The 23245-nt window shown below is 44.2% G+C and overlaps 1 protein-coding gene across 1 annotated transcript in view; it reads left to right on the top strand.

Moving 5' to 3' along the window:
- Nucleotides 1-23245, top strand: part of COG7 (component of oligomeric golgi complex 7) — an 86697-nt gene that overhangs the window by 47495 nt on the left and 15957 nt on the right. Inside the window, exons 10-15 of the mRNA XM_008568260.1 lie at nucleotides 2730-2846; nucleotides 4998-5063; nucleotides 9797-9983; nucleotides 11516-11656; nucleotides 16886-16969; nucleotides 20363-20477. Of these exons, the coding sequence (XP_008566482.1) occupies nucleotides 2730-2846; nucleotides 4998-5063; nucleotides 9797-9983; nucleotides 11516-11656; nucleotides 16886-16969; nucleotides 20363-20477 (710 nt within the window). The remainder of the gene's footprint in view (nucleotides 1-2729; nucleotides 2847-4997; nucleotides 5064-9796; nucleotides 9984-11515; nucleotides 11657-16885; nucleotides 16970-20362; nucleotides 20478-23245) is intronic.

Raw genomic sequence — 23245 nt, 5'->3', positions numbered from 1 at the left:
TGTTCTTCTCTCTTGTCCTCTGCTTCTCTGAGCTCTTGTTAGTTGCATCTTTCCTTTTAGTTGTTCTGTTATTTTGATTACTTTGTTTTTAAAAATAATACATGTCCATATTAAAAATTCAAACTCTATAAAAGGATATATGGCCAAACCAGGTCACTTTCTCTAGAAGGGAAGATATCGAATTTACCAAAATAGCTAATGTTTATAAAATTAGTTAGGGAAACCAGGTTGAAGTTAACTCGAGCAGGGTTTAAAGGATATATGGCCAAACCAGGTCACTTTCTCTAGAAGGGAAGATATCGAATTTACCAAAACAGCTAATGTTTATAAAATTAGTTAGGGAAACCAGGTTGAAGTTAACTCGAGCAGGGTTCGAGCAGGGTTCAAACAGGGTTCAAACGGGACATTGTTCGGTAGCGAGGAGGGGCTGGGGAAGGGCATTACGGAAGGATGGGCAGGGGGATGGAGCATGTGGGGCAGCAGTAGACTGGCCCTGCTTGAACAAGGCTGAAACCACAGAACACTGCAGCGGCAGTGCTTGTAGAATTAGAGACTTTAAAGCTGTGATGGGACCTGGACCAGCTGGGGCTTCAATCCTGGCCTTGACATGTACTAGTCGGGACCTTGACAGGTCATGCTCCTCCCTGAGTCTCTTTTTTTTCTCCTTTTTGTCTTTTTCCGTGTCCGGCAACGGATTGCAACCCTCAGTGTCGCGCCCGTACTGGACCGGGACCGGCAACGGGATCGCAACCCTCAGTGTTGCACCCGCACCTTGCTCAGCCAGTGAGCGGGAACCGGTCTGTATGTGGGATCCGAACCCTCGGTGGGAGCGCGGCCGCACTCCCAAGCGGCGCACTGTAGCAGTGCGCCACCGGGCTGGCCCCCTGAGTCTCTGAGTAAACTGATGGTGCTGATACCTCCTTTCCTTGGTGGCGTGGATATTAAGAGAAAGCATGTAATTAAAGCCCTAACACAGCGACTCTCACATGGAAGACACTTGGAAATGTGTATTGTAAGAGAGAATGAGAGGGTTTGAGGACACAAATGTGATACAAGCTACACTTTGTTCTGAGATTTCATGATAAATGCATTTAGAATTCCGGATTGAAGGATAATAGAGTATAAAAAGCACTTTCATATAGGCCTGCCTGAAAACTGTGGCTGAACAAACCATCCCCGCAAGTGCTCTGTGGCCTGCTCGCCATCCCAGGCAATCTGTCACGGGAGCTTCAGCAGTGTGTGTGGATTGCTGGATTGCCTATATAAGTGTATGTCATAGCTGCAGGGCGGGGACACACTTGTTTAACCTCCCCGTAGCTAAAGCACGATTATGTTCTTAACATTCCCTGTCAGTTTGTCCTGGAGGCCCATGCCCCTCCACCTTAGGACCAATTCCCCAGGAAAGCTGTCACGTCTCTTGGTGTGAAGGGCAGGTACCGTCCATGGGACTGTGGTTCTGTAGCTTTCCACTTGGAAGCCTGAAGACCTTTGTGAAGGAGCAGCAGAGTTGTTTGCAGTTAGTGGAGTGGTCTGAAGCCGTTTCTCCTGCTTGGTTCTTTGAGCAGCCTTCTCTTCATGACACAAATGACTGTTTAGGGTTGTGCCCCGGATCATCATGTTTTCTCCTCGGAGCTTCTGGTTTGGGAAGGGAGAGGGGCAGGACCTCCTGTGATGCACACAGATGGCTCAGGCTTTCTTGTCTTCCCGAGGACACGAGTCCCCCTGTTCTCACCACACTCTCCCAGGGACATGCACCTGTTTGCTCTTGTTCCAAGAACGTCCTTAAACACACCACCACCCCACACCAGCTTTCATGTTATGCTTTTCAGAGAACTGTGGTGTGTATTGTTCCATTTATTTAATTTTGTTATCACAACAGCTCTGTGAGGCAGTACAGAAATCCACTTTAAAGATGAGGAAACTGAGGCCCAAAGACACTGAAGTGCTTGCCCAGGGCTGCCTTGCACATCTTTCATGCACTCAGGAACTATATCTCCGTGTGTCTCCTTTATGCCCAGCCTTGGGCTGGGGATACAGTGACGAGCTACCTTCGTAGCACAATCCCTCTTCTCACAGTGTGCATGGTCAGGCAGCGGCAATAAACATTAAACAAATACATGAAGCAAGCTGTTGAATTAGAGTGTGTTAGGTGCTGCGAAGAAAAATGTGTGTGTACAGGGGAGCGATAGGCTCACTCTGTGAGAGAGAGTCTTCTGGCTTTTAGTCCACTACCATGCCCCTGTGCCATTATAGTTGGGCCATTACCTGGCATGGAGCTTTAATCTATCTGCCATGGCTATTTAATCTAAATCCAGGGGATGAGATGCTACAGAAGTACCCCGGATATCAGTAAATTGCCTTACGGTGTCCCAGGTCACAGTCAGTTATGACAGTGGGACCATGAACAGTTCTTTGAACCTGCTTCCAAAGAAATGCATTTGTCAGGATGAGGGGGTAATTTAGCAGCATCACCTCTAAGCTGGTTCGTCCCTTCGTCCTAATCTTGAGCATCTCCCTTAAGCTGCTCTGCCAGATGGTAAGGACGGTCTTGCCACACAGAGAAGACCTTTTTGTGGTCAGAGGTTTATAAGTAGATTCACTCCTCGGTGGGAGCCTCTAACAACATTCCCAAGATCATTAGCAATTTGTCCAAAGCTGTGGAATTCCAAGTGTCTGAGAGTTGAAGAGTTTATGACGATGCCCCTGTAGTGTTTTCTCTTTCCCCATAGGTATGTGTCTGATTTCACTAACACTCTTCAGTCAATCCGAAAGAAGTGTAAACTGGATGATATTCCTCCCAATTCCCTTTTTCAAGAGGACTGGACGGCTTTTCAGAACTCCATTAGGTAAAGAGGGGATTAATTTAAGTGCATGCCTAATATAGTAAGCATAAACATGTATGATATAGTTTGTAAAAACGATGAATGTGTTTGTAAAGGATCCATTTTTTCTTTGACTTCCTTTTTTAAGCTAATACTCTAAACTTTAAAAACAAGACAATAAACAAAAAACAAACCAAACCAACCACCACCAACAACAAAATACCAAAAAGACTCCTCTAGCTCTTAAAATATTTTAAAAAGTTCTTCATGAATGCCTCATCTCCTTTAATGACTTAAATTTTTAATGTTAGATGTGAGGTTCTCCCCCCCTACAACCTATAGTTTTTATAGACCTAGGATAACTTATAGTCTATATTTTAGAAAATGCATAGCTAATCAAATCCTGTTTCTAGATCTAAGAACCATAGTACTCAGTGCTAAGGCAATGCTCTTTGGCCTACAAAGGGCTATGGAAGAGTTCACTGAAAGCCTTTGAGGTGACCCTCTCAAGTGCTGTTGACAGCCAGATTGCATGATAGCCTGTGTGACCCGAAGGCTGTTAAGTAGACACCCTATTGTACCAAGCCCTAATGCCTGGTGGGAATGTTCCAGCTGGAGAATGTAGATGCTGGCCTGTGGCCAGATCTGACCTATGGACATATTTTGTTTGATCATAGCATTTAAAAAAAATTTGGACTAGTTGCCAACATTTAAAAGCCAGATTTAACAGAATCCAGATTTTTTTTTTTTTTTTAAAGGTGACCAGTAAGGGGATCTTAACCCTTGACTTGGTGTTGTCAGCATCATGCTCTCCCAAGTGAGCTAACTGGCCATTCCTATATAGGGATCTGAACCCGCGGCCTTGGTGTTATCAGTGCCACACTCTCCTAAGTGAGCCACGGGCCAGCCCTAGAATCCAGATTTCTAACATCACCTAAAATTGGGAGCTCTGGCAATACTGGGCCTGCATTGTCACAGAGACCCACATGGGCTGGTAGCTGATGCTGATAGACTGGTCACATGTTCTCTGTTGTGCTGTGGTTCTACCCAATCCCAAGTGCTCTAACTACTGTACTATTAGGCTGAGCTAAAAAGCAATCTAGAAATTTCTTAAAACCATTCTTCATGGATATACACTCAGAGAGAGAGGCTGCTCCTCACCTGGCCCACCTCATCCATTTACATTTCTTGCCTGACCCCTGGCCTAGCTGGCATGTGCAGGGTGCCCGTGACACATGTAGTTCTCAATGCAGTGGCCCATGCCAGAGCAGAACTAGATCCACTGAAGGCTGTCAGGGTAGGTTCAGGACCACCCAGGACCATTTGAATTATTGCTTCATGAGCTCTGTTCTGGACTTTTATTTTTTTCAATGAAATTTAATGTTCTAGTTGCTAACTGTGTCCCTTATCATCTGTGGTGGCTTGGTATACCAGAAAATGTCATGCCATGTTTGTTCTGTTACACCTGAAGGGAGTGGAATACTTTGCTTTCTCATAAACTTATGATGGAATGCCTAGATACTCTGGTGATGATGGGCACTTTTAGAGAAGGTTAAAAGTTAACTAGACTTAAGATGTTTCTAATCCTTGGATTTGTTCTAACATTATGAGTTTGGTGTTGAAGGACTCAGTAGCTGGAATTTGAGGGCTGGCATAAAATTACTAGAAAATTAAAGGATTATTAAATATAGATATGATCGTTCATGCTTATCTCTGAAAAACAAATGGATTAATCTTCATTGCCTTTCATGTGATCAGAGAGAGATATACTTCTAATATTAAAATAATTTTCTATGCTTTGCAAATAGAAGCCATCTAATAAATATTAGGTAATAAATTTTGATTTAAAAATTTTAGATACAAAGTATTTCCAACCTGTTTTCTCAAGGACATAGCCCAGTATTTTGGAAATGTAAAATAATTTGAGATGATTTTTTGATAGAATTGTGATGCAGAGAGAGGCCAGTGACATAGAGGTTATTAGAAGGGACCTTTTACATTAATTACTCATTAATGAAACACTTCAGGTTGGCCATCAAATGGTTAAACTGCTTTCCCAGAAAAGCACCACCAAAAGGAGCAAATACTTAGAATTTTTATTAATGAGACAATGTTTGTCCTGTAAATTTCGGCATTCCAGATACTTGAACTTGAAGTACTTTTTCTTTTGTTTAGGATAATAGCCACCTGTGGAGAGCTCTTGCGGCAGTGTGGGGACTTCGAGCAGCAGCTAGCAAACAGGTAAGAAAGGAGTGTTGCTGTCCAGTACACAGTGCAGCAAGGACAGCATATGGTCACATCTGAAAACCACAGGTCTCTAGCATTGTCTGTACTTAGATACGAGGTGTCATTATTGTCATCATTAAACATTTATTGAGCACCTAAAAAGGACAAGTCTGTGTCCTGATTGGCAGTGATCACACACTTTTGGTTAGAAACAGAGGTTTCAACTTAAATGAGGAAATAGTACGTGTTGTCTCCACATTATTAATAGGCTGGGTTCCGACTGCTTGTTTGTAAGTTGGGACTCAAAATAAATGTCCCCATAGAAACAGCATTACAGGTGGTGGTGGAGTCCCCTGGGCCAGCCTGCAGAGTTAGGATTAACCCACACCGCCTGCCTTCTGGGTCCTGCAGCAGGATCCTGTGCTGCTGAAGGGCTGTGTGTCAAAGGAGAACTTCTGGGGCCACTCTGAAGAAGTCCATTCTACCCTTTCTCTCTTCTCATGCCTGCCAGAGCTTTTACTTCGCCCTGAGGTGGCCCCATTCAGACCATTTTCCCCCTCAAAGGGTTCTCACTTCCCAGATTTCCTTCTTTCTTTCAGCTAAATGTCTTATTCCTTGGTCTGGCTGATTCTTCTTTTCTATAGGAGTTGAGGGGAAGAAGTCTGTTTCACACAGTTGTTTGAGGGACTAGCAGCAGTCCCTTAACCATCTTCTCACATGATCTTTATTGTCTTAAAGTGACCTCTGGGCAATGGCATTCTTGGCAGTGGCACAAAGTGAGCTGAAAGCTGAGGCCCAGCGGGGACCGGGGGGCAGGAGGCGGGGGTTGGGATGAGTTGCCGAAGAAGGAGGTCATCCTGGCTTTGGAGTCTGCACTCCGTGTTGGCTGATTCTTCTTCTCATGACTCTTTGTCTTCATCTCTGAGCCCCTAGACTGCATTCAAGCCCAAGATTCTGTGTGAGGTTCTCTTTATGGGGAAGGCATTGCACTGACTAGAAAGGAGCGGCTGTCACTGTTCATGATCCAACGACACTCAGCACAGAGACTGTGCAACTTCCTGGAATGAATGAAACTAAGGCACCCAGGCACACAGTGGGACGTGTGTGAATAATATCAATAAAGTGAATGGGGACGCCACTCCCGGGCACACAGAGGGGCCTGTCTGTGGCAGAGGGATGAGGAGGTCCAGGTTAGTCACAGAGGACTCCTGAGAAGAGGAGAAAAGTGAACACTTACATATTTAAAAGAAATGCGTGTAGTTTATTACCTTATTAATTAGAGTAGTTGTTTATTGTGAAAATCAAAACAGTTCACTAGTATACAGAATAAAAACTGAAAATCTACTCACTCTAAAAATCCTCTCTAGAAAAAACATCACTGTTCTCCCCACCCCCACTTTATGATATTTATTGAGCTCTGATTTTAAGGACTTTATGTGAATTAATTCATTAGTCCCCCCAGTGGCTGAAGAAGTAGGTACTCTTCTCACCCCATTTTTACAGATGAGGGAACACTGAATAACTTTTTCAGTTAAAAAAACCACTATTTTGGAAATAGCTGTGTCTGAGAGACAGTGATTTGAACCTTGACAATGCCTGAGTCATCCAGGTGTTCTCACAGATTACTGTCTGCCATTAGACATGCCTTCTCTCTGCATGTATAACAGTTTTCCATATCAGGACATACAGGTTTTCTTTAATTTTTTAATGAAGGCGAATATTACATTCCAAAGGGTAAGGAAAGATCTGGTTAGGAAGATGAACGGGGACGTTATAGATAAAGGATGAGCCTCTCTAACTGCATTTGGCAGTCCAGAGAGGCTGAAAGGCTGGCCTGAGCTTTGGGTGAGACAAGAACAGCCTGGGTGTATACAAGGGAGTCTCTGAAAGAGATGACATCATCTTGGAAGCACTGAGCCTGGAAAGGGACAGTCGCCATCTGTGTTCCCGTCTGGGAGGCTGCACAGCGCGTGTATGACAGCCGCCTATAAAGCTTATCTTATCTCCCCATCAATCTCACCCGCAGAACCCAGACTCCTACCAGGGACCACTCCCCACGGGCAGGTGGCAGAGGCGATAGCTCAAAACGCTGCAGACTGCTTCGGCGACAAGAGTGACATTGGCTGCCAGGCTCCTAACATCACTTATTTGCAGAAGGGGATCATTTTGTGATTTATAGGCTGAATAAAGCAGGGCTGAGCTGGGTGTCACCTGAGAGATTTTTCTTGTCCTGGGCAACTTGGGTGAGATAAAGGGAGATTGCTGTGACTACTCTGTATTTTCTGGGTGTCCACCACTCACTTTTGGAACAGTGGTATTTTCACCAGGGTAAGGTCTTAGTGGGACAGTTCAGTGGGACAGTCAGGTTTTGGGAATCCAGTATACATGCGCAAGTTTCCACGGCTGAGGAATGGGTACTGACATGTCATGAAAAGGAAACGAGTGGAGGAAGTAAATGGAATTGTAATCCTTCCTACTCTGTGCGCACTCACTGCCTTCTGGCACAGCAGCGGGCACACTGGCACACACTGGACTCCCCCATTGGTGTTGGAGCTTCTTGAAGGCAAGGACCACATTTAATCATCTGACATCCTCAAGAGCTAGCTGAGAGCTCACAGCAATGATGAGAAAACATTTCTGAAACATTGAAAACATTTCAGTGATGAGAAAACATTCCTTCTGATGAAGAAATCAAGTGTTCATTTCAATAAGGTTTAGTTCACCGTAAGAGTAAATACATATAACGGGGGATCAGAAGCTAATGGCTAGGTCATCTGGTGGTGTCTGGATGAAGAGGAGGCCAGGAAAATGATGCCATTAGTACCTCGGGGTTGGAGTTGTATGTATTCTGACATTTTTAACTACAATCTTTACTTCTTAAAACATTCCTGAAATATCCAGATGTTTTCATCTTGGATGGCAGGCTGATACAATAAGGTCAGTTTCCCCTGAGCTGTCTGAGACTGAAACACCTGTAGCCTGCAAAGGAGAGCTGACTTCCCAGAGGGCAAAGATGAAAGCTTGGTTCTCACCTTCCTGGTCACCAAGCCCAGGGTCACCTGTCATTCAGCAAATAATTATTGAGCACCTGCCATGTGCCAGGCACTGTGCTAGGTGCTAGGAATTCGGAGATGAAGAGTACTCTGTGTTTTGCCCTCACCTTCTGGTGAGAGAGAGACAAGACAGTGTGTGATAAATGCACAACAGAGGCGAGAGGCAGATGGAAGCCGAGGACTGAGCGTCTAGCTGGGACATTAGGAAAGGCCTGGCAGAGGAGAAGCCTTGGGGTCAGGCCTTGAGGAGGAGAGATAAGATCTCCTCAGGTGCATGCAGGAGGGAGAGCATTTCAGGTGGAGAGAGCACATGAGCAAGCATGCAAGTGTGGAAGTGGTGCATGGGCTGGGACTGTGGCCAATCGGATGAGCAGGGAGTGTGTGTAAGGATTTGAGGGTGCCAGCCATGGAGGATCCCGTGTGCCATGCCTAGGCATTTTTGGTTTTATCCTGGGAACTGAGGTATCTTTGGGAAAAAGACAAACTCAGATTCACATTCTGCAAAGACCATTCTACTTAATGTGTCCCCCCGCATTAGGACAGATTAAGTGGAGCAGGGAAGGACTAGAGGAAGGGAAGCCAGTGGAAGGCTGTTCACGATCTGCACAAGAAATACTGAAGACTGGGAGTAAGGCAGTGGCAGGGATGGGCTACACTTTGGCAGACAGAAGACCCAACCAAAATTATCATAGGCTTAGGTGACAGGAAAAGCTAACTTGACCTTAATGGCTGAGCCAGGTAGCTGCTTGTGTTGGCAATGGTTCCTGATGAAGATTGTGTCTCTGGGATTTACTTGCAAGCATAGACATTCCTTGACAAATTTAGGGGATCCATTTTTGAAAAGTGAGTGCACCCTAAAAACTGCTGTACCCAAAGTATTGTTTTCATAAGAAATTACAGTAAAGGAGAGGTCAGGAAATGGGCCACATTTGGGATTTATTATAATGTCCCTTCTCCTGGTTACATGCGTTCATATAATTCTTTAACATTTAAGTGTGTAGGATGAATGGTGAAGTTGGGCTAAGGAGAAACAGTGGAGGATTGTCAGTATCAGGGGAAGGTCTTCCTTGTTGGAGGTAGTTATTCAACTTCCCTGGCAGTACTAGAGGACCTCCTCTAGGTGTTTTTCTTTCTTGAAGAAATTGGGAAGCACCAGTTTCTCTCAGTAGATCTCCCTGTAGCACCTTAAACTTTACAGTGCTAATGAACACAGACACCACACAAGCCTAGTATGTGGGACAGGTGAGCCCCTTGGGTAAAGTGGCATACAGTAAGCTGCTGTCACCATCTCCAGGACCAGCTGGGGGGTGGTCTCTGAGGCTGTGTTGCCAGTGGCTCACCCTGGCATTTTACTGTTCCACACTGTGATGCAAGGAAGGGCTGCATAGAACATGCAGTGTTGCAGACGGTGGTGAGCTGAGCACTGCTCTTGTACAGGCTGTCTGCTGTATTAGGAAGATAGCATATTCTTGGGGCGTGGGTGTTAGATAGGAAATGTGTAGGTTATTATTGTGCATCTGAGGCCCAGCTCACTCTTAACTGACCAAGGGCGTTTTCATTTCCTTTCAAACTGGACCTTAATTCAGTCTGCCCCATGAGGATACCCTGGGCTTTTGTAAGGAGCTGTCTGACTGCTCCAAGAAGAAAGTTCCACACAAATAGCTTGGGGCGTAACGGTCATCACTTTCATTACAGGATTTTGTCCACAGCTGGGAAGTATCTGTCTGACTCCTACAGCCCTCGGAGCCTGGCCGGTTTTCAGGATAGCATCTTGACAGACAGGAAGAGCTCTGCCAAGAACCCATGGCAAGAATATAATTACTTGCAGAAAGATAACCCTGCTGAATATGCCAGTTTAATGGAGATCCTTTATACCCTGAAGGTATGAGACTGGATGGATGGCATTCTTGCAAATGAAAGCTTTTTTCTTGTGGCTCACTCTCTCTGGGATCCAAGCTTTCTGGCTGTGTGGGTGGGCCCTAGGCTGTGCTGTGCCCTGACGCTGCTTCTCGTTTATGTTGAGATTTTAAGGAGCTGATAAACTAAACTGGCTTGGAACCCATTGAAACATAGATGTAGGAGTTGGATAGATGGCTCTTTACTGCTGATAAATCCTGGTTGCAGAATGTGGCTGTAGATCTGTTACCAGAGGGGCTCACTGTACTTCACTCCAGAGTTAAATTTGTCAGCAGGACTGGTGGAGTTGGACAGTTGCTGGCCCCCACGCAGGGACAGTACCCTTTTCCTGAATGGCAGAGAGGGGACCAGACATGCACTTTCTGCAGGCAGGTGGAACCCAGCTCAGCAGCTAGAGAAGTCACTCCTCTCTCCCAGGGGAGGAACGAGGGGTGGAAGGACTCCAGGAGCTAGTGCAAATTCCTCCACATGGAAACTTGAGGACTTGGAGATAAGTATTCCCTCCTGGCTTTTTCTTTAAAGTCTTACCTGTCATAAAGCTGCTGTTGACTTTGAGCTTTGGGGCCCTTGGGGTCCAGGGATAGGACAACTTCCCAGAAAATGGAATGAGCCACCCACCTCCATGGGAATGGCCCCCACGGTTATAAGAAGCCATGGACATCCTTTCCAAAGCATCCTTCCCTTTCTTCTGTTGGTGACAGACAGGAGACATTGCTGTTCCCGCAGCACAAAAAGCAATCTAAAATAAGCAGGGCGTAGAGCCCTGGCAGTGAACTGCACAGCGTGCCTGGACATGTCTGAGCCTTCAGTGTTACCTTCCCAGGGTCTCCTCATCTCTTTGCATCTTGACTCCCCAACTGGCTGCATTGAACTTGACAAACCCACTTCTTAAAGCAATTCTGTGAACTCACTCATCCATGCTTCTATGATTAGGTTAAAGCCACTATGTTTATCTTTATTGCTAATCTGTGTAATCGGTTCATTTTTAATAGCAAAACTAAGGTTATATTTTCCATCTCTTTATTTTCTCAAGCCATTTGGTATTCCTTGGGTCTCACACAGGTTGTACATACTCTGGCTTTTGGCTGAGTATTATTGACCTGACCTCCCTGGGAATCACTCTGGCTGTGTCCATCACTCTTATTTACACTGAAGCTTATGATCTTTTTTCCCTTTCCTCTATCCTTGAGGGATGGCCACAGGTTAGTTTTTCCTAAACTGCTAATCGATAAGTTCATGTTAGCACAAATGCATCAGAATCCCTTGGGAAAGATAATTAAAAATATAGATTTCTGGGCTCCGACCCTAGTTGACTCTGATTCAGTAGTTCTGGGGTACAGCTTGTGAATCTGTACTCAGTGTGTTTCCCAGGGGGCCTGGGGCACAGACAGGTTTGGGGACCACTATATTCCTCTCTGTGATTTTTCAAAATGTTTAGCAAATACCTTGGTTGGATTCAGAGCCTAACAAACTGCCTTTTGTGTATTCTTGTCTTAGGAGAAGGGGTCAAGTAATCACAACCTGCTGGCTGCATCTCGAGCAGCCCTGACTCGGCTTAACCAGCAGGCCCACCAGCTGGCTTTTGATTCCGTTTTCCTGCGCATCAAACAGCAGCTGCTGCTCGTTTCCAAGATGGATGTGAGTTCCCCCCAACTGCAGTGACTCCCCACAGGTCCTACCTCCCTCTCAAGTGGATTCAAGTACAGGGTTACCCCTCCTTGCCCAAAGAGCTTTAGGAGGGCCCCACTTTTAGTCTCCTAGACTGGAAAGAGTCGCTTTCACATTTCAACTCATTGCTTACCATGAATTTCTTATCTTAATTGTAGTTCCTCTCTTGCTTTATTTACAGGCTGATTCTTAGGATTATTAATATCGCTTGATTAACTTTCCCCACTTGGAGCAACACAGCTCTGCCTTCTCAGAGAGAAGTAAGGGAGATTATGTGCCACTGCATAAGTTAGGCCAGGTCAAAAGAACTGATTGTCTTGAGATTGGATTGTTTCCATGCCACATGAAACATTTCTGGAGAATTGGTTCTGGAACTTCACTCAAGAGAGTGCCCTATGAGACTTGTGCTTCTGAGGGGCTTTGTCGGGTTCTGCTACTTTCTTTGCTTGTTACCTGTTCTATTTGGCTGTTTCTAGAATTATCTCACTTTCCTTGCCTTGCACCCTCTTCTCTTTTCCAACAGCCCGATTCTTTGTTAAGGCGTTGCTTCTCGGTCACTTCTTCTCCACTTGCCGTGTCTTGCCCTGGTCTAGATCTCATCTCTTTCCTTTTGGATTACTGGGTGGGTCAGCCCATGTTTAGTCTATCTTACTCTTCAGGTCCATTTCGATTCCAATTTTGGGCCTTTAATAACCAAGAGATACTTTCAGGAAGCAACACGAACTTGTATGGTGTGCTTACAGGTTCTTCTGCTTTCTGCACCTTCTGGAAATGACATTAAACTGGGAGTCAAGGGCCATGGTCAAGTCTCATCCCCTGTCTGGGTAGCAGAATCTGTCTATAACATGACTCAGCTTAACTACGTGATTTTGAGGTTCTTTCTACCCCTGAAATTCTGCGATTTTTACTCTTAATGATTTTTTCATGCAAAATGCCATGAGATCTCCTTCAATCAGATTTTGCATTTCTCGCATTGAGGGGGAGGGTAAAACTGCAGGAGAGCTGTGGCAGAAATGACGTGGATAACTGACATCTATGCCTTGGCAGGTGGTCAGTGCTGGGCACTGCCCTGCGTGGTCTCTTGCATCACAGGACTGGGGTCATTCACTCCTCTGTGAGCCTCCGTCTCCTCATCTGTACAGTGCAGATACATGAGATACATGCATGTACATGAGATAATTCTCATCGTACAGTTTTGTGAGGGTTAAATGAGATGTTGTGTATGGTAGAATTCAACACAGCACCAGTCACAGAGAGGATGCTTCATGAATGGTAGTTTTCCTTTCTGTGATTCTCATTTTTTAACAGGAATGACTGACTTGAGTTTTTAAAATAAAAATTATATACATTTGCAGAAACTCAAGCAACACAGGAAAGTACAAAGAAAAAACACAAATTTTTTCAAAATCCCACCATCTAGAAGTAATCAGTGTAAACATTTGGTGTCCAGCCATCCAGATATCTCTTGATGCACAGTCGTATACACGTCAAAAACTGGAGTAGGCATCAGTAGACAGATCTATAGGAAGAAATGGGATTATACTGCACATGCTATTTTTTAAAAAGAAAATGTGTACAATATAATTTTTTAAAAATTTAACTAGAAAAAAAGAGCAACTAAATGAAACCAAAGGAATTGTTAAACTTGAGATAATTGTTTCTTTATAAAAGATGAGCTTCCAGAAGGTCTCTCCAAGGTTTAAAAAAAAAAAAGGCTATGAAAACAATTGAGTCACTGCTTTTTGTTAATCATGTTTCCATTTTAGATACTGATATTGATTCCCTCCAGATGTGGTTGCTGGATTATTCTTATTTTGTCAAAGCTTACGGTATTGACCTTCTGTTCTGAAAACCTTAATTCTCCCAGTTATTTTTTTTTCTTTGTCTTTTCCTGAGACTGGCCGCACCGCGCTCAGCCAGTGAGCGTACAGGCCATCCCTATATAGGATCCGAACCCGCGGCAGGAGCGCTGCTGCACTCCCAGCGCCGCACTCTCCTGGTGCGCCACGGGCTCGGCCCATTCTCCCAGTTATTTTTTTTTCTTTGTCTTTCCCTGAGACTGGCCGCACCGCGCTCAGCCAGTGAGCGTACAGGCCATCCCTATATAGGATCCGAACCCGCGGCAGGAGCGCTGCTGCACTCCCAGCGCCGCACTCTCCTGGTGCGCCACGGGCTCGGCCCATTCTCCCAGTTATTTAGTCTTAGTTGCACATTTAAACAGTTTTAGTGCTTCCCACCCGCCTTTTGCCTCCATGTGTGCAATCCAGCATTTGTTATGACGATGTGGCCCTTGGTGGCTGGGGTTGTGCCTTCCCGTTCAGCCTGCATCGCTGCTGCGCAAGGCCACTGGGAACAAACCTGGGCAGCTCTGGAGACTGGGAGGCATCCTCTGAGTGGGCCAGCACATAGTACAGAGACAAACATTCTGGCCTTAGGGTTTGAAAATTAAACCCCAGTCACCAAATGTTTGTGTTTAACATTTGCTGGTAAATTATATTGCCCTTTGATAATATAAGACATAAACCAACACTGGATTCAATTCCAAAGTAGGTTATTGAAGTTTACCTATACTACCTTGTGACAGGTGGATGGGAAAGCCCATCTGGAGGACATTTTAAATAACTTTTGATCAATTGGAAAATCATCTGCAGCATTTCCCTGTTGCCTTCATCAAGCGCCCCTTCCCTGCCTGCTTTTCAAGCCCCTCCCTCACGCAGGCCACTGTCCTGCCTTCTTCCAAACTTGTTTCCACCTGGCGTCTCTCTCCCTCTCTCCTGCCTGATCGCATCCTGATGCTGCTGCTCCTGCTCCTCTCTGGAGCCTCCTAGGGCCCCCAGACCCCAGCATGTCCCTTGGGTGAGCTGTGTGGGTGGGCTGTGCAGCTGCGCTCACCTTTGCCTTTGGCCGTCCTCACTCTGCTCCCCTGCCCGTCACCATCCCGGCTCCTCCACTGCACCCCTCCTCACTGCAGCTGCAGCCAAGGAGCCACCAAGTGTCACTGTTCCTTTTCCATGCATCTCCCTCCTGTTTCCATGGCCACTTGCCTTGTTCGGCTTCTCATCACCTCTGAAGGATTTTTGAGCTTTTCATCTGCCTCCCCTCCCCCAACCCTCCTCAGAACCTTCTTCCTAAGGCCCAGCTCTGATTTTATGTTTCCCCATTCAAAACCCTCCTCTGGCTCCCCAGGCCCAGTCTGATCTCTGTTGTTTAAAACTTTTTATTATGGAAATTTTCACACACGTGTGAAAGTAGAGAGAAGAGTATAAGGAACTTTATGTACTCATCACCCTGCTTCAAAGATTATCAGCTTCTGGCCATTCTATTTCATATCCATTATCTTATCTAAAACATAAGGACTCTAAAAATAGTCACAATACCTTAAACACCCCTAAAAAAGAAAAAGAATTCCTTAATATCATCAATCATTGTTCACATTTCTAATTGTCTTATAAATATCATGATTTATTTTAACTGTGTGAGTCAGGATCGGGGATCCAGAATCCAGGATTCTGCACATTGGGATTGATTAATATTTCTTTTGTGTCTCTTTTGAACTACAGATTTTCCATCCATCTCTCTTTTTTCCCCCCTGCAATTTACTTGTTGAAGGTAAAGTCTTTTCTTAGCCTGGTGTTCAGAGCTGTGCCTTCTCCTCCCAGCCTTATCTCGGCTCCTGGGCACCCACTCACTGCATGTGTCTGTGGCCGGCCCCTTCTCTAGTCACCCTGAGCTCTTGCTCCTCTGAGCTCTCATTGCATGAAGCCTTGCCTGATACTGAGGACTCTAGAAGTGGAAACCTGCCGTGTGTGCGTGCAGCGGGGAGGTGGGGAGGGGAGAGAACAGGATGGAAGGTGTGGGGTGTACAGGGTGGGGGTGTGTAGGGGGTCTTGCTTCCCCAGGTAGCTTCTGAAGAACAGTGACCAAGTCTTGCCTTTTTTGGTGTCCTCTACCATGCCCAGCACGAGACATCATACATCATGGGCATTTGATAAATGTGGGTGGTTGGAGTGCTCCTTCTCAGTGGATTGGGAGATACCTGGGAAAAAGGGAGGATATATTGAAATGAAAAAAGATTCTCAAGTGAGAACAAGGAGTTTAGGAAACTGTAGGGGTGGGGGGGCTGGGGTGGGGAAGAAAGAAACTTGTCTACAGTGAAGAAAATGAGACCGAATCAAGTTGGTGCTAGAGTGTGGGGAGGCCTGCTGAGGCTAAGCCTGGGCTGGGAGCCCAGTGGTGGACATGGTCATTCCATTCCTGGAATGCTACTTAAAGGATCAAGCAACCGGATCGGACATCAGGTGGCTGCAGAGATCAGCTATGTGACCTCAGGAGTCACTCTAGGAGTCCAGCCAGAAAGGGTCTTGTTTTCCAGGCTGTCTTTAGGGTGGGGTCAGGTCAGGTTGCAATTAAGAAACTAGATGTCTGTGTGAAGGTGGGCCAAGCTGAAGTCTGTAAGCACAAGTGGGTTGGTAATTTACCTAACTCCGTACAGAATGCCGAGAAGGCTCACATAGTGAGGTTGCAGCCATCTCCACTTTAAATGATAAGGAACATGTGTTGGTGCTGAGGTTCTCTTCAGACGGAGGGATCAAAAAGAGGCAGTCTTTGACGTTTGAAGCCTACTTTTCCTCTGAGTTCTGAATCAGTTGAGAAATAGACCCAGAGGGCAGACAGAAATAAAAGCAGCAGTTTTAATTTAGGTAAAATAGTATTGGTGAAGGAGGCCTGGATATTTCTGCATTCACAGGGGCTTCCTAAGCCTCCCTTCCAAGAGAAGGGTTTTGCACCTGTCTTTGTGGAGGACTCTAGGGGTCCTCTTCTCAGAATGCTAAAGGCCCAAGAGTTAGCAAGGCTACCTGCACCCAGCAGCTTTTTACATGGTGACTCCACCACGTAGAGAAGCTCAGACCAAAGTGTATCTGACTCTCCCATTTCACATTCTCAGTGAGATAAAAGGGATTGGTTCCTGCTTTATGGATCTGCAGGAATTCAGAGAGAGAGAAACAATTACTGTCTCTATGGCGGGCTTCAAGGTAAAGATTTAAAGAGGAGTTACTGGCCTGCTGCGTGGCGGTGTGTCCAAAGGTCAGCTCTGACCAAAGACGATGCCTAAGGGGAAGGCCACACATCATTTTCTGGGTATTTTCCTGGGTTGCCTGGCAGCTGTGGGCTGATCGCTTCCTCTCCTTCCTTCCCTAGAGCTGGAACACAGCCGGCATTGGAGAGACCCTGACGGACGACCTGCCCGCCTTTAGTCTCACCCCTCTGGAGTACATCAGCAACGTAAGAGCTCCTGTGTGCTTCTCCAGGGTGGCCCTAGTATTTCAGACCTCACTTTTTCTGTGATTCTGGCCTTTCCAGGGAAAATAGTAGTTACTCCCTCAGTGCTGTCTGGACCTTTGCTTTTGGTTAGTCTTCATCCAGATCCTGGACTTAGAGCCACATGGTGGTTTCAAACCCTAACACATTCTAACCCCTCCTCCATCTCTTCCAGTATGAGATGTGGCCAGTACCCAGGGGCATCAGAGTCGAGCATCCAGTAGGAAAACTTAGGAAGTCAGGGAGCATGTGGCCAAATTTTTCACTATGATTTTTCAAAAGAACAGTGTGTGTGTGGTTCTGAATTCAAATTCAGCAAACTTTGATGAGCGCCTACTGTGTGACAGGCTCTGTGCAGAGTGCTTTTATGTTTATTTTCACAGCAGCATACAAGTTTCTCAAGAAGAACTGTAGTTGCAGAGGTTCAATGTTAAAAGAGAGCAGAATACACCCTGCAGGGAGCAGGGGCACTTGGAGTCCTTTCCCTTTCCCCGTTTACCCCTTCGCATCAACGACCATCCAGGTCGTCTGCAGCCTAGTCCAGTTGCATAAGAAATACTGTGTAAGAATAATATACCCCAAGCCATGCATACCTCACAGAATGGGAGATTGTGGGATTTTTAAGGTGATTTCTGCCTTGTGCTATTATCTTAGAACCCAACCCCCATGTAAGTGGTGACTCTATTGTAGTAGACTTAAAGGGATTTTAAAAGTCAATAGTGTACAGTTAGAAGAAGGGTGTTGCAGTCCCACTGGCTAACAGTGAGGAGGGGGCTTTCTGCTCTGTTCAGTGGGAGCAGCATCAAGTGTCAAATGGCAGTCACTTTCCTCCTTCTGTTTTCCAGGCACCACCTGATATCCTGTGTTGATGAAACTGTTAAGATGGGTTGGTTTTTATAACCAATAAGAATAATCTTATTTTTACAGTCAAGACAATATGCGCTATGGTCTAAATTGACTCAGAAAATGATGTCGCTGGAAGGGAATTGAGAGGCTACCAATTGGTTCTAAGGTTGAAACACTGTGGCATAGGGAAATAAAGAGGCCAGGACAAGTTTCCAGGTCATGGCCCTTTCCCACCTGCTGTGGCCCTCCTGAGTTGTCGAGATCATTGTCCCTGGAGGCCAATGACCTGAACTTGGGAAAGGAACATTTACTGCACATGCACTGTGTGCAAGGACAGTGCCAGGCTTCATCGGTGCTGTAACTTACATGGTCTAGATCGTGTCCGTGAGATGGTGGGCAGTAGCCCTTTCTCACAGGCAAGCACCAAAGCTCTGGGGCAGGTTGGGTAGGGCTGTAAGAAGCAGCCCCTTTCCCAGTGGCTGCTCTGTTAGGACGCAGGTGCTTTATGTGCAAAGCTCATGATACTAATTTCATCCCCACCGCAGTCCTTTGTAGTAAGTATGAGATCGTCCTCATTTCAGTGATGGTGAAACCAGGGTCTTGACAGATGAAGTTGTCCAAGGTCTCATGGTAGAAGAGCCAGGACTTAAACCCAAGTCTGTCTGACCTCAAAGCTTTTCATTTTTGTAAGTCACTGAGTCTGCCCAAACCAGATATCAAGAGTGTTTATTGAATACATGAGAATAATCAAAAAATATCCATAGGTGTGATGATAAGCATTCCTTTCCACATAGATTTCCAAAGAATCAATATAGACAAGACTACTGAGAGAAACCCAGAGCCATGGAATCCCTACAGTCTAAGGCCATTTGAAGTTTGAGATGTCAGATTATTGAAATTTTGCACCTAATTGATACTTTGCCTAGTTAGTGAATGTCCTCACCCACACAAAACCATGTGGGCATTGTAAAGGGATGAAATATGAGAAAATGCTCTGAAAATGTAAATACAATATATTGGCAAGATATAATGATGATGCTTTATTTCGAGTGAAACTGGGTCCATGGATTTAGCCAAAAGATTATGGCTACAGGTGAAAGGTATACCGAATACAGGAATATGCCTGGGCTCTTTGCACATAGTAGGTGTTCAGGAAGTGCTTGTTGAATGGAATTAGAATGGGGAAGTTCCAACACTAGAAATCAGCACCTTTTCTTCCCCCAGCCTTGTGGGAGATGATAATTTTGTCACCATTTTCAAGCTGAAATGTACAGTGGTTGTTGCTGTTAGTGAGGTAAAGGGCCACTTGCCTAGTTTAAGTGAAAATTTGTACTAAGTAAAGGAAAAAGTGCTGAATTACTTTATTTTACCATCTGTACTTCTTTAGAGAGATACCAAATTTTTCATTAGCATGATGGTTAGTTGGATGTCTATAATTACTGGAGCCAGGCCATATTCAGTGTTTGTGAATGAGGACGTAGTCATCCTGTAGTTCTCTACGCTGGGTAGATTCTGGAGTCTGTGTTAACCTCTGGACACCACACTCTGAGCGGGACCTGCCCCTGTGTAGGTGAGCATGAGGCCAGATGGAGAAGATCTTCTCTGGTAGTCATCTGATGCTTAGCTTGTGGAATTAAGTGTCAGTGAGGTGAATGTCATAGAATGAACGTGTACCACACACAAAAAAGCAACAATAGGCTCAAAGACCTTTTTTAAAAAAATATGTTGTTGCAACCTGAAAATCAACCTTATTTTGAAATAAAACATATGTTTACCTTAAAACACATACGAGTTGAAATAGAAATAAGTGCCTACAATACACCCATGGTGCCATTCACATGTACGTCTGACAGACACATGACAAATGCTGTATTAATTGTGAGCTTGTCCCAAATGTCTTATAACTCTACCTTATATGATTCCCCACTAGCTGAGAAGGTTTCGTTGAACTTTATTTTCTAGAGTTTGTATATTGAAAACAATATATTTTTCCCTCCAAATTAATTTGTAAATGGCTTTTTTCAAACAAAATTTCTTCCTTACTCTGGTTAAATCTGGTAAGAAGCGAGAGAACCTAATCCAAATATAGAAGACAGGATTTAATTTCTTGCTTAGGTACATACTTATTGACATTAGCATCTTACTGATTTTTTGTCTGTGAACAATAACGATAACTTAATTTAAAATAGACTGCCTTAAATTTAACAAAGCATCTTGGTATCCATGACCTCATTTGACGTGGAGATTGTTTTGAATGCATTCCAAAAATATTGGGGCCATTACTGAGAAGGATGAATCTATAATTTACATGCTAACTACCATTGATTTTTTTTTAAGGTGTTGCCATAACCTGTATTACCACACACTGGAAAGATTGGAGCTGGGATCACCCCAGGTCTAGCAGTTTTGTCAGTCCATCATTTTGTCTGTCCACCTTCACACAAATCTACTGCATGAAGTCATTACCTGTATACATCAATGTCAGGCTGAAAGTGCTTTCTTCTGTTTCAGATTGGGCAGTACATCATGTCCCTCCCTCTGAATCTTGAGCCATTTGTGACTCAGGAGGACTCTGCCTTGGAGCTGGCACTGCACTCTGGAAAGCTACCGTTTCCTCCTGAGCAAGGTGAGAGGCCACCAGGGAGCTGCCGCCCCTGTGGTGGGCTCAAGATGTGACTTAGTGCTTCTTTTTCATGCCCTCACCTCTCAAACATAAGTCTCTCCAAACTCCCATTGAAGTAGTTGCACAAATATAAAATTGTTCTAAGTAAGATCGGGGCCCACCTGTTGCACCCTCTGAGGAACTTCTGCAGGGCACAGTTCTGGCCAGGCTGGGGAAAGAGCTGTCCTGACTATGTTTCACTGTATCCAGAGTGTCCCCCGGGAGTCAGGCAGAGGTTCCTGTAGTGAACTCCACCAGTGCCGCTCGGCTGGGGAGGTGGTGGCAAGAGGCCCGGGGTCACAGGCACTCATGGGTGGTGGAAGCAAGCTCGCAGGGCAGAGTCCTGCTGGGCACTTGCTCTCTTACTCTCCCTCACAGTAGGCCACATTCCATGTAGAGTTGACGCCTCGTAAGAATAATTTTGCCAGTTAGGTCAAAAATGAACTCTAAAGCATAGAGGGAAAATTTCCTGTCCAGATGCCATGGCTATAGCTTGCTCCTGACTCCCCAAGGCTCCTGGATCTCTGAACTGACAAGACACAAATACAATAAATTAAACATTTCTCCTTTTCCCCCTTATCTGGACTTGATGACAGTTCTGCATAGGGAGCACATGCTCAAGCAGAAATCATCTTAATTCCTAATGTTAGGCATTGTCGGCCTCCCTCTGGAAGGTTAGCAAAAAAATACCACTTGGTATGTGACAGATTCAGCAGCTCAAAAATAGTTTCCACACTGAAGATAAAATCACAAGGAAAGGTTAAAAGTCAAGGTATGCTAAAAGGTGTCCCATGTAAATGCAAATAAAAAGAAAGCAAGATGACTGCATGACTATGGGATGAAGTCAAATTCCAATCAAAAGACAGTAAATGGGACCAAAGTGATTCTTTTATGTTGGTAAAAGGTGGATCCCACGGGGTACCTATAGTGGTCCTGTACCCTCCACTGTCAAATAGCATAGCACTGAAATAAAGAGGAAACTGCCAGACACCTAATGAGCATCTGACAAAACCCCATTAGTATGGGAAAAATCTTGTACCTCTCTTTTAGGCTCTGACAAATCAAAAAGAAAAATTAATGAGGATTAGAAAGGAATTGAGCAGTGCACCTGATTTAAGTCAACACATCAAGCATTTTATCCCACAGAGAGTAGACATTGTTGTCAAATGTCCATAAATCATTTACAAAAATGATACAAATGAAACCTCCATAAGTTTCATAGGATCATAAACATAAAAGATACTCATAATTTTTGAAGAAAAAATTCTTTTTAGAATTTAAATTGAAAATGTGAAACCTGCTAGTTTAAAATATGGGTGAATATTAATGTAATCTTATGGGTAGGGAAGGGAAGCCTTTTTGAAATTAGAGATAGAGACTGAAATTTAAGGATATTGAAAGGTAATTCCCTCCCTGGAAATTTTTTTTTTTTTTTTTTTTTACTCATTCATCCAACAAACATTTATTGGGCATCTAATATAGGGTACAAAAAACATAAGACACATTTGTCAGGAAAAATCCTTATCAGATTAAATAGAGATATTACGTAGATATTAAATAGAGATTGGTAAACTCTAGAATCCAGACCAGGGGCTAGAGGCCAAGTAATACATTAGTGCTTAAGAACAGAGAAAATTTTTGGATAGTCTACAGAGACAAGTGTTCCCCTGGAGAAATTCTTTGGCAACTACTTTTTAAAGCTTCTAAGAGGGTCTTTGGCCAGCAGAATATCCAAAGGTGGTACAGCTAATTTTCTTGGCAATAACTTATATACAGTTGCTATTTACCTACAGAGAGGAATCCATCTTCAGTTTTTCCCATAGTTTCAGGCCCTCCAACAGTAAGTACCCTATAATTTTTATTAAAGTGGTTCTTGCTGGCCCTATCAACTGATGGCAACTGCATAATAATACAACAGGACTGGGTATTTCAGGTGTTGGTGGTTTCTTTGAAATTCTGTTCACTGTGCTAATGATCTATGGGTAAAAGAAGTCACTTGTGTATTTCTACAAAATTACTTTAGGTTTTTGTCATTTTTCCTTCTGCTAAAAATGTACTAAGTAAAGTCATAATAACTAGCTAACTAATTACCTCTGCCACTGATATTCAACTTCTATAGCAACTGGGTTTGAGTGGAAACTTAGCCAGAAAATGATTTTTGTGAACTCAATTGAAACTCTAATGATACCACCACTAAGAGAAAAACTGCTACCATCATATAAAAAAGTTAATGCAGAGCAGATTGATATCTAACAGAGGCCCTTTCACCCTGCAGGCAGTGGTGTTTTCAAAAGTTTGCAAGCTGACCATTTTATCCGGTATTGTTTGAATGTTCAGATGTCCCCCAGAAGGACAGATAGCATTTTTTTTTTCTAACCTTGAAATAGACACTCAATGGAAATGAGAAATAATGAGATTTGCCTGCACATTTCTACTAATATATCAGTCCTCACTAATGGCTGATATATCCAAGATTTAGTTCCTTGGTCAACTTGAATCCCCAGTCCACCCTCCAAAACTATTAGCTTGTATTGATGATAGTTTGACTTTTATTGTTTGGGGAAAAAAATTGTATTTATTTACTTAGTAAGTTAAGATCTACTTGGATTCCTATCTCTGGGTAGCTATTGGTCAGTCATATCAGCCTTCTATGTTTATGTGTACATTTATTTATATATATATATATATATATATTTTTTTTTTTTGTAGTTGTTATGTCTTCTCCCCCCCCC

Source organism: Galeopterus variegatus, unplaced genomic scaffold (assembly GCF_000696425.1).
Source record: "Galeopterus variegatus unplaced genomic scaffold, G_variegatus-3.0.2 Scaffold391, whole genome shotgun sequence".
Classification (NCBI taxonomy): Eukaryota; Metazoa; Chordata; class Mammalia; order Dermoptera; family Cynocephalidae; genus Galeopterus; species Galeopterus variegatus.
Note: the sequence above shows the minus strand (reverse complement) of the source record. Positions and strands in the feature narration are given on the sequence as shown.